Raw genomic sequence first — 11,210 nt, forward strand, 5'->3', positions numbered from 1 at the left:
ATTAATTAACTCATGTGTTGCTTAAAAAGTATCAGTACTATTATCATTTATTCTAATATTTAATTTTTTTCATTATGTAAGAATTTAGTAATAGTTATTTCTCGTATTGTATTATAAACGGCTTTCCGCGGATATAGAATGTACAATTATAAGATTAAAACTAGTTTTTTTAGCCCCGAGATGCCGAAGGCACGGGCTAAAAAAAACTGGTTTTAATCTTATGATTGTACATTTCTATATTCGTAGAAAAAACTAGATATAATACGATGCTAGACATAGTTTTTTCGTATGGATGAGAACCGGTTCCTATCCACCGGATTCGAATAAATACGAGAAAAATATATCAGTTATTTAGATCAAATATACTAAAAGTTTTAGTACCATTACAAATGGTACTTTTTTTACATGAAGCACAATTGAAGTTATGAAGTTTTATTTACACATTGGTTATTGCATGTTTAAAATTATGAAGGATTTGAAGAGGCTCTTTCAATGATGTGTCTACTAGATATTTAAAATATTAACTATTCTAAACCCTAAACGTATCGTATTTCGAGAAAATTTGGAAGGGAATTTAGAGATATGAAAATATTGAAATTGGGGAATATTTATATACGTGTGCAAGAATTCTATTTCAAAAATAGGATATTTATTCCCCTCTCCCTTCGTTCAAAAATACATCCCTATTTCTATTTTTCTAAATATTCAAATTTCTTAATATTTATTTACGAAGTACTTCGTAAATAAATAGAAGATTTTGAAAAATAATAAATTTTTACGTTTTATATTTCTATTTCGAAATAAATCACGCAATCTTAAATTAAGTATGTTCGTTAAACAATTCCGAAATAAAATTTACTAGATATATTAGACTTTTAGGTTCTTTCTATGAAATTAATGTGATGACATAATTTCCTTACTCCAAAAAGTCTACCTGTTAAGAATACGACATTTTAGACGTCTTACTTTTTTCATTGCTTTTTTTACAGGGTAAAATAAAAATTCTTCCTAATATTAAAAAAGGATAATTTTGCATTACGTAAAAAAAGTATATAACGATAATGAAATATATTAAAGTTAACTTATAATAGTTTGTAATTGTATTTGTAACAATATATTTATAGATTCCCTGTTATTTGATATCATCCGTTTCCGGTGTATGCTGTTATATCAGGGATAAATATATACACAAAAATTCCTCCAACAAATTTTTATTATTTACCGTGGTCAAAACATATTAAAAAATCTTATTTTAAAAAATGTAAATATAACGAAATAAATTATATTGAAGTTTCTAATTACCCATGTACATTTCTACCTCGTGCACCTCGTGCACACACACATAGTTCTTCAGTCCTTATTTGAATTTCAGAGTGTATTGACACGTCATACTACGCGTTAGTTAGATACAAAGAAAAGTGAAAAATAATAAAAAATTTAATATTCAATGTGAAAACTTCAAATGGAATTATATTAATACAATAAAATAAAGTGATAAATATTATTTGCATAGTTATAAAAAAAAGAAGAAAGAAACAAAGTCAAGTGTCAACACAAGAAGATCTAATTCTGTACTGTCGTCCGAAAAAAATTATTGTAGTCTATTGTTTTGTGTGAATGTCATAAGAGTACATACACGTCAAAATAATAGGCTATGTTTTCTATTTCGGAAGGCAGTACACATAATCATTTACTGTATATTAAGGTAAGGATTTTGTAATAATTTGTAAATATAAAGTGATAAGTCTGTTCGTTATAACTTAATTATTCTTATTTTGCCTTTTGGTAATTTCAATTTTAAACGCACAGATTTTATACTGTGAATAATTCGGCAAGCTCCATACTTTGTTTTTAATTATGTTTATTTTTTATTTTTTTATATCGTTCCAAAATTACAAAGTATCGGGTGTGTTTTATCGATAAGTCTTAGTCTTACCTAAAAATATTGAATCCCTGTGTTCGAAAAGAATTTCCGTGCATTTTTTTACGTCGTTCAGAACGGCTCGGCTCCACATTAGTTAAAAGTGAGTTTTTACAGTAATAATATGATTTAACGGTCTATTTCCTTAAATTAAACTTAAAAACCATATGTTACCAAATATACACACATCCGCAGCCGTATTTCTAGATTCGGCTCCGCGTTTTTTTGCGTTGAAACTCGTTTTTAAATGTACGCTCATATTAAACCTGATTATCAAGCTGTTTTTAAACAAATTTACTTACAATTTTGCTTAGACTCTTATATATTCGCATTCTGATAATTCAGTTCTGACATTAATGTCCGTATTTTTTTTACATTTTAACAACAAATTTTTATGTGACCTAATTATCCGATTGGTCTGATTTTTGGTTTACTGATGTTTGAATGTACAATAATATAAGCGAAGCGGCAAGTACGCATTTTTATTTTTTTCCATCACCCTTTAATTGAAATTCAAATTTATTTTTGGATATTTAGTATTTACTTTCATTTGATGTCCAACTTATTTACTCTAGAACCTCGAGCAAGAGACCATCCACGCATAAAGACACAAGACAAGTATGATTTGAGTAATGTTTTTGGCTTCGCTACTTATTGATTATTCATCCTTGTTAAATTAAATAACAATACTGCAAAAAAAATAAATATATCAATAAACAGTTTTTTGGGTTTTATTACAACATTTATTTTATAATGGTAATGATACAGATATTTAAAAAACACAAAATTATTTCATTAAATTATTTGTTTTACTTTTACTTCTACTTTATTTCTTTCCAACATAATTAATATGATAAACATATTTACAAAAATTATTTCACTTTTCCAGTTCCTTGGTTGCTGTCTTCTTGGTAACTTTTACCTGTCTATCCCAAAATGCTTGGGACTTCTTGGGGACTAGCTTGTTCATCTTCAAGAACATGATGGCGTGGATGGTGTCTTTCTCTAGGTTATAGCGCCTCGATGAGTAAACTAATTTGAGGTGTGAGAAAATTCTCTCACACCTCGCATTAGAAACAGGTAAGTTGTTGAAGTTGGTCATCAAACTGACAAGTCCAGGTGGATAACATATCTTCTCTGCAACATGTTCATACCTGGCAGTAAGCATCCTGTGGCTTGCGGTCATTGCTCCTTGTTTGTACAGTTTCTGGCGTTCTTCAACATCGAAATCCTTGGACTTAGATTTTTTGACTTTCGCAATTTCCTCCTTTATCTTAGCGACTTCACGTTGGTAACCGTATGTCAAGGCATGCAACTTGGATTCTTCTATGTTATTCCAATCCTTCAGCCCAGCTTTCAGGTGTTTCTTCATGACGTCCAGGGGATCCTTCTGTTTGTCACGTTGTTCTTTCTTTTTCTTCTTGGCTGCTGCTTGAGCCTGAATTTCTTTGAACTCTTGTTGTTTGTTCCATAACATCTTTTGGATGGGTGTCATCATGCCTGTAATACATAAATATAATTAATAAAAATGATAATTGAATTATTTAACTAATGTTATTATTATTATCTATTTTAATTAATATTGTATATCTTTACCTGTGGGAGGTGCAGTTTCTGGAGATTCGTACTCGTCAGCTTCGGAATCCTCATTGTCGGCATCCGCATTAGCTCTACGCAGGTCGGCCTCTTCATCTGCCTTTTCTTCAGGACTTAGGTTGGCTCTCAGTGAGATTCGGTGTAGCCGTTCACCCAACAACCTACAATTTTTGGGTGCTTGTTGTAAAATTGTTTTTGCTTCATCCTGTGTCACCGTAAAGCTTTGTGTGCCACTCGCAATCATTTCCAAATGACTGCGTGACAGGGGGTGTAGGTAGAGACAGACTTGCCAGCCTGCATTAGTACGGACAATCTTGTTAACTCTCAGGTGAAGGAACTTGAATACACGTCTAGCGAATAAGTTGCCAGGCATACTTGTCCGTAGGGTAAAGAACACCGTATCCAGCATGGTGAACATCTGGACGATTGTGGCCTCATGGGCTTGTGCGGGAATTGTCAGCATGGTATCCACACACTCCAACACTTGCAGGACTTCTCTGAGGGCAAGAACCTGGTCAGGTGTTGGCCACAGATTGTCAAACTTCTTGTTGACTAAAATAAAAATTAAAAATTAAAAATTAATTCTATTGATATATACAGTTCTAATTTTTAATTAAGGGAACGAGAGAAGAAATAATTTATTTAGTTTAAATTTTAATAAACTTCTATTTGTTACCTTTCTCTTTTGTTTAATTAAGGGACAGAGAGAAATTTAAGTTGGTAATTTTGTTAGTTTTAAATTGTTGTTTAAATTATAATTAACTTTTTTGGGTTTACCTTTCTGATCCTGCACGGATTTTTTCACCTTCTGAAGTAGTTGTTTGTTGTCAAACAACTCTAAGAACCGCTTTATCATGTTCATTCTGGAGCTCCATCTCGTCTCCACGTATCTGGTAAGCATACGTTGTCCACTCTCTACCAAAATGCGACGCAGCTTCTTGTTATTCATAATTTTACTGACCAGCTTTGCCAGGTTAATTATGGTTCTGTTGTACCCCTTCCCTTTCTAAAAAAATATAATATTTGTTAATTTTCACGTTTTTGTATAATTTATTATTTAACTTTTTAAGTTACTGTATAAGTTATTTAGTTGGTTCTATTAATCATTTAATTAATTTACTTACAACTTTGGCAGCCTGCTTCAACGCCAACTCCACTTGGTGGTTGAGGCAAACGCCTCCCACTATTAGTCCACATTTTTGCTCATCACATATCATTGTTTTCTGGATGTTCTCTTCCATTAGTTTCCCGAAATTTGTGATTGCTGAAAAGAAATAATTTAATAAATTAATATAATTTAGTTAAATGCATTTCGTGAAACTACCCCTGTAAATCATTAAATGTAATTCATTGAATTTTTTGGGAATGAATTTAATTTAACTTTACTTACCCTCTCTTTGTTGTGGATCTTTGATGGCGATGGACCTGTAGAAAATCGCACTTGATATGCCGCCATCGCCTTGTCTTGTTCCTGCCAGGGTTTCTTCACCTCCATCCTGACCCTCACCTTCGGCTTCTACAACACCATCCTCAACCTCATCTAAATTTTCTATAACCATATCCAACGGGATTTCATCTTCACTATCAGCCTCAGGTGTGTCTTCCTTATCACTATCATCATCATCATCACTGACTTCCTCATCTTCATCCTCATGGTTCATGAAACTTGTATACTCTGTGGGGGTTTTCCCGTGCTCTTCATTGAGTATCTTGACGGACTAAAGAATGAAAAATAAATTAATGATTTACTTTCTAATGGTATTGTTTTAGAATATTAATTCTCGTATTCATTCAAATATTCATCTAAAAAAACTGGTTTTATCTTACAATTGTACATTTTACATCCGCGGAAAGCCATTTAAAATACGATGCGAGAAAAAACTATTAAATAGTTATGATTTTATAATTATAATTTATAATTTTTCATTACCTTTACACAGTTGGCAGCCGAGTCGGATGTGGAGCTGAGAAGTTGATAATGCTCAAGCCCAAACCTTTTCAACAGTTCTTCGAAATATTCGTAGATGCTGCGGCCGGAAGCATCGGGTTTAGGCATCTAAACATAAGTAATTAATCAAATTATCATTTAGGTATTTGTGGTCATTCTAAATTTCTAAGAATTAATTTTAAACTTATACCTGTTCACAGGCGAGCAACAATTCTTTGGGACCGTCTGCATCGGTATAGTTTGCAGTTACTGAAAAATTAGTAATTATTTTATATTATTCATTCATAATAGTTTACTTTACTTTATTTAATTCAGGTTATGTAGCTGCTGCAGTTGTAATTGCATTAATAAATAATAATAGTTTATTTATTTTATTTAGGTTACCTGCAATGAAGTCGGTGTGGTGAACATTGCCGAAGTCGAAGGAAAGGTGCAAACCTGCGGAAACAAAGATAATATTGATTATAATTATTTGTTATTTAAAATAATTAAATATTAACATTTTTTCCGCAGGTGTGCACCTTTCCTTCGATTTCGGCAATGTACACACCCGCGGAAGTAAAGATAATTTAAATTAATTATTTGTTATTTCTTTCAGATTTTGAAATTATTTAGTAATGTTTTAGTTTATAAATTATAATACTTAATAGTTAATAGTTATTAATACCTTTATTTTCTAAAATCTTCTTGAAGGATTCCATGTAATACTTGTGCTGCCCCTGCAGCCAGTTATGAAGCTGTTTGCTGGTGGGTGCATCCTGCTTCTTGCCTTTCTCAAGTAAACCGACCTGCTTGGCGATGAGATGGTCAAAGGCATTGGCATCCTTATCCTTAAAGCGAATTTTTTAAAGTTAGTATGTTTTTCAACCTATTTTTAAAAAATACACTATTCTAACTGACATGAAGATATATTTCGATTTTAGCAATCATTTTCAATTAATTTTGTTTAAAAAAATATAGGTATGAGACATTAGATAACAGCAAATATGATCAAAAATATTAAACATACATTTACCTTAAAGCGAAGGAAACTTTCATTATTAACCAGTTTTCCTGTTATGTGGCGCAGCGCTTCTAGGGCAGTGACGTATGTTTTGACTTCATGGATAACTTCAGCATCTGCCTGGGCCTGTTGAAACTTCCTCTGAAAGCTGGCCAGGTTCACTCCCTTCCTATACTCTCGGTAAACATCTCTGTGGTCATTGATCCAGTGATGGGTAAACCTCCTAAACAGGTAAGCAATTAATATTATTTTTTTTAGCAAAGCTACTCTATAATTCACCTTGTTCGTCAGTATATATTTTTAATCAATGTTTATGAATACTTAATACCAGTGTTCTGGAGCCGGGAGCCGGGAGCAGCAACATTTTTTGTGGAGCCGGATCCGGAGCCGTATTTTTTGTTAAAAACGGCTCCGGACTAGGTAAAAATGATTTTTTAAAGTAATATTATAATTTGGCAACGGTCTATTTCCATATAATAAACTGAAAAACTATTGTTACTTAACAAATAGACACACATCCTTCTACTTTTATATAGCTTTAATCAAATAAAAGCAAAATATTTTATATTATTTATCTTATTTTATCAAATTCAATAATGAAAAAAAATTGATATATTAATTTTAAGGTAGGAGCCGGAGCTGGAGCCGGAGCCGGGAGCCGTATTTCCAAATACGGCTCCCCGGAGCCGGAGCCGCATCAAAATTATACGGCTCCGGCACGTTGCGTTAATACATCATGTTATTTTATGTCAACTTAATATTATTACCTAACAAGGTTAGTTTCTTGCAGTATAAATTTCTCTCTTGCTTTTCCATCTGTGGGGTATTCTTTCACGTGGTATGTGCCATCCCAGGTATTGAAGTGACAGTATTTGCACCCCCGCCCCCACGGGGTCTTATGCTTACCCTTTCCAGGGTAGTTGGGGATCATGTAAGCATGATCTTCAAGCACTTTAACCAAGTAGACATAAACCTGAAGTAATTTTAATTTTATTAAACATTTTATTTAATAATCTCACACCTGTAACTCTTTTTTTAGTTGTGTTCCTTTCTTGACTTTTAGTTTTGCTTTCAAAAAGTGTCACTTTTGCCCCCCCCCCCCCCCTCTACATTTTATTATTATTTTTAGTATTTATGTTTGTACCTTATCACCATTACTATATGTTATCCTCTTCCCATCAAGAATTGCCCCCCCCCCCCCTCTACATTTTATTATTATTTTTAGTATTTATGTTTGTACCTTATCACCATTACTATATGTTATCCTCTTCCCATCAAGGCGGTCATAGAGCGAGTGTGTGTCCCCTTGTACTGTACCCACGCAGTCTAGGTAATCAATAGAACAGTTAATTTAATATATAGGTAAAGTAAAACAAACTAGTATTCTAGAAATTTATGTATTTACGGTTGAGATTGTATGGTTATTAATTATAAATATAATATAATGTATTTTATTTAAGTACAGACAAATAGACATCCTGTCAATTAAATTTTTAATGTTACTACCTATGTTATTGATATTAATTATACTAATTTAAGCTTACCTTTGATGAACATATGTTCCGTACTGTCACTGTTCATCTTGGGTTTATTCTTGGATCCTGCTTTACGGCCACCTCTCCCTTTTGGCTTTTCTCCAGCTGGGGATGACTGTGCTGAAGAAGGTGTGTCTCCAGCTGGTGTTGTAGGTGTGGCTGCGGCTTTAGGTGTGGCTGTTGTACTTGTAGGTGATGGAGACGGCGGCGGCGTTACGTTGAGTGGGCGCATTGGTGATGTATCTGGTGTTGTTTGTGAAGCTGGTTGTGGGCTTGCTGGTTTTGACCTTAAAATAATTAATTAATTAATTAATATTATTTTTCCCTTGCCCTCTGGACAAAATATAAAAATTATTTGGCTACTTGTTTTTTTTACCTCGATTGGGGAGAAGGTTTGGGGGGTGAAGTTGGATTTTCAGGTTCTGGGCTTGCAGGTTTTGACCTTAAAAAAATAGCCTATTATTTTAATTATTAATTAATATTATTTTTCCCTTGCCCTCTGGACAAAATATAAAAATTATTTGGCTACTTGTTTTTTTTACCTCGATTGGGGAGAAGGTTTGGGGGGTGAAGTTGGATTTTCAGGTTCTGGGCTTGCAGGTTTTGACCTTAAAAAAATAGCCTATTATTTTAATTATTAATTAATATTATTTTTCCCTTGCCCTCTGGACAAAATAAAAAAAAAAATTATTTGGCTACTTGTTTTTTTTACCTCGATTGGGGAGAAGACTCTTTTCTTCTTTTCTTGACCCTTGGAGGTGAACACAACTTTGTTATTATGCGCTTCCGTTGTGGATCAGCTATTTTTGAAGCCACTGGAGTGCAACTGAAATTAAATAAATAAATAAATTTTCAATTTCTCTGGTTCTTTTTAGAACCCACCAAATTTACCAAATTTGGGATTATATTCTAAAAAAAAATGGCCTCTCTTGGTGTGTAGAGCACCGAGAGTTGCTGAACATGGAAGGAATTCGCCCCGGAGGATGGATTACTCAATGCGACCCAACCTAACCTGACCAAAAGTAAGTAAGGATATTTTTTTAACATTTACCTACCCTAAGATAAAAAGTTACTGTAAAAATACAAAGGAACCCACTACTTTTCATAATCCCATTTATTATAATTTTATTAGGGGTATGCATTTGAGCTTAATAGTAAATAAAAAGTAAAAATACGACGAAACCCACTAATTTTATAAGGGGTAGTTTCACGAAATGCATTTGAGCTTAATAAATAAAAAGTTACTGTAAAAATCCCATTTCTATACTTTTTTTAGCATGGGTAGATGCACTTCGTGAAACTACCCCTTTTAGTTTTTTTATAACATTATTAAATATAAAATGAAAATATTATTATTACCTAATGTTATCAATGGGGGTTATTTTTTTTGTGGGGGTCCCCAACCCCTCCTTTTCCTCCAACATTACCGACCCTGGAGTGCAACTGAAAATTAAATAAATAAATAACATTTACCTACCCTAAGATAAAAAGTTACTGTAAAAATACAAAGGAACCCACTACTTTTCATAATCCCATTTATTATAATTTTATTAGGGGTATGCATTTGAGCTTAATAGTAAATAAAAAGTAAAAATACGACGAAACCCACTAATTTTATAAGGGGTAGTTTCACGAAATGCATTTGAGCTTAATAAATAAAAAGTTACTGTAAAAATCCCATTTCTATAATTTTTTTAGCATGGGTAGATGCACTTCGTGAAACTACCCCTTTTAGTTTTTTTATAACATTATTAAATATAAAATGAAAATATTATTATTACCTAATGTTATCACTGGGGGTTATTTTTTTTTGGGGGGACCCCAAACCCTCCTTTTCCTCCAACATATCAAGGTCAACCTCATCCAAAAAATCGGATATGCTTGCATCGTCGATCTTAGTCTTACGTTCACGCAAACTACGCGTAACTGAAGAGTCAGGCATAGCTTGGACAACCTCACTGTCAATATTAATAACATCCGAAACATCGGACATGTTGTCATCATCGTCACCTATAACTTTATTAGAGTCAGGCTCAGCCATTCTCTAACGATGTTGTAACTGAACTAAAACTAAAATAAAAAGATTAATATTAATTATGACTTTATGACTTTAAGCCTAAGGTGGTGAAAATGGCCAGGTTACCGCTTACATTGGATGATTGGGGGAAGAAAAGGGTTAACAACTTAACAGTAACTCCACCCATAATTTTATTTTTTGGAATAGTAAGGGATAAAATAAACACACATAAAAGAAAGTGTGGGGGGGGGGGGTATAACTATAATCCGTATCCAATTACTACGAAGTACGAGGGAAATCATGGGATGTGTTGGAAAATATTTATATGACATGTAAGACTAAGAATTCTCCTAATTTCCCCTTGAGGAGGGGGGAGGATTTGATGCTTAATCTGCAGAAGGGGTAATTTAACACTTAATTTACCCTCCGTAAAAGATTAAAGATTAAAAGATTAAAGATTATTTGAAACCTGCCCCACCCCCCTTTTTCAACACTTCTTATTTGAATATAATTATATGTAATCTTTTTTTCTCCACCCATCATAACGTAATGGTTAGGAGGAGGGGGGGGGGGGAACCAACAAGATTTAATTTGGATTTAATACGATGAAATTTTAGTAAATAAATTAGCCGTTAGAGGCTGGATATTTCAAATTGTTTTTCAATTTATACTTAAGTTTCATCATTCATTGGTAAGAAAAGTTAAAAATTATATTTCAAGTTTTAGAAACCTATTTTTAAGAAAAGTTACATTTGAGATGGATAGAATTAAAAAAGTATTCGGTAATGTAGACAAACAAAATTGCTTCATAGTTACATATTGGAAGTTACATAACATTCAAGGATTACCATTTTTATTGTCAGCTTGCTGTCACTTTATGAAGGCTTTTTGGCCAATTATAGAATAGATTGATGATAATGATATGATGAATATCTGTATCATTTCATATCTTTTAAAAACAAAGTTTTATACCAACGTTTTCTTTTTGGTTTGCTCAACAATTTTGGGGAATTTTGGGACTTGGTTGCTTCATTAAGTTGAGTGTAAAAAGTAAAAACGTTTCAACTATTAATTGTTATTTACAAAAGGGGTAATTTTGTGCATCATCATTGGGAGTGTACATCAATTTATCGGCCATTATAATATAAGGTTATAATTTATAAAGGTGTCATATATATAAACCTTTCTTA

General features: G+C 32.7%; 1 protein-coding gene across 1 annotated transcript; it reads right to left on the reverse strand.

The window, feature by feature from the left end:
* Nucleotides 1–505: 505 nt before the first annotated feature.
* On the reverse strand, nucleotides 506–10,044 carry LOC145318160 (uncharacterized). The gene is made up of 15 exons (XM_080159506.1): nucleotides 9,831–10,044; nucleotides 9,431–9,446; nucleotides 8,013–8,290; nucleotides 7,709–7,794; nucleotides 7,236–7,441; nucleotides 6,481–6,691; nucleotides 6,133–6,295; nucleotides 5,850–5,903; nucleotides 5,656–5,714; nucleotides 5,448–5,573; nucleotides 4,908–5,235; nucleotides 4,642–4,781; nucleotides 4,295–4,523; nucleotides 3,518–4,069; nucleotides 506–3,421 (listed from the first exon to the last, which is right to left on the reverse strand). The coding sequence occupies exons 1-15, from the start codon at nucleotides 10,042–10,044 to the stop codon at nucleotides 2,799–2,801; spliced, it is 3,285 nt and encodes a 1,094-aa protein (XP_080015632.1). The 3' UTR covers nucleotides 506–2,798.
* Between the last annotated feature and the right edge of the window lie 1,166 nt (nucleotides 10,045–11,210).

Source organism: Acartia tonsa, chromosome 4 (genome assembly GCF_053477335.1).
Source record: "Acartia tonsa isolate MP-2025a chromosome 4, ASM5347733v1, whole genome shotgun sequence".
Classification (NCBI taxonomy): domain Eukaryota; kingdom Metazoa; phylum Arthropoda; class Copepoda; order Calanoida; family Acartiidae; genus Acartia; species Acartia tonsa.

Bases quoted from the DNA above. Each gene is read 5' to 3' on its own strand.
- LOC145318160 (XM_080159506.1), bottom strand. From the start codon at position 10,044: ATGGCTGAGCCTGACTCTAATAAAGTTATAGGTGACGATGATGACAAC. The intron at 5,236-5,447 runs GTAATGAAAAAT...TTCATTCTTTAG, and splicing joins CGGCTGCCAACTGTGTAAAG to TCCGTCAAGATACTCAATGA. The intron at 3,422-3,517 runs GTAAAGATATAC...TATGTATTACAG, and splicing joins AGAAACTGCACCTCCCACAG to GCATGATGACACCCATCCAA.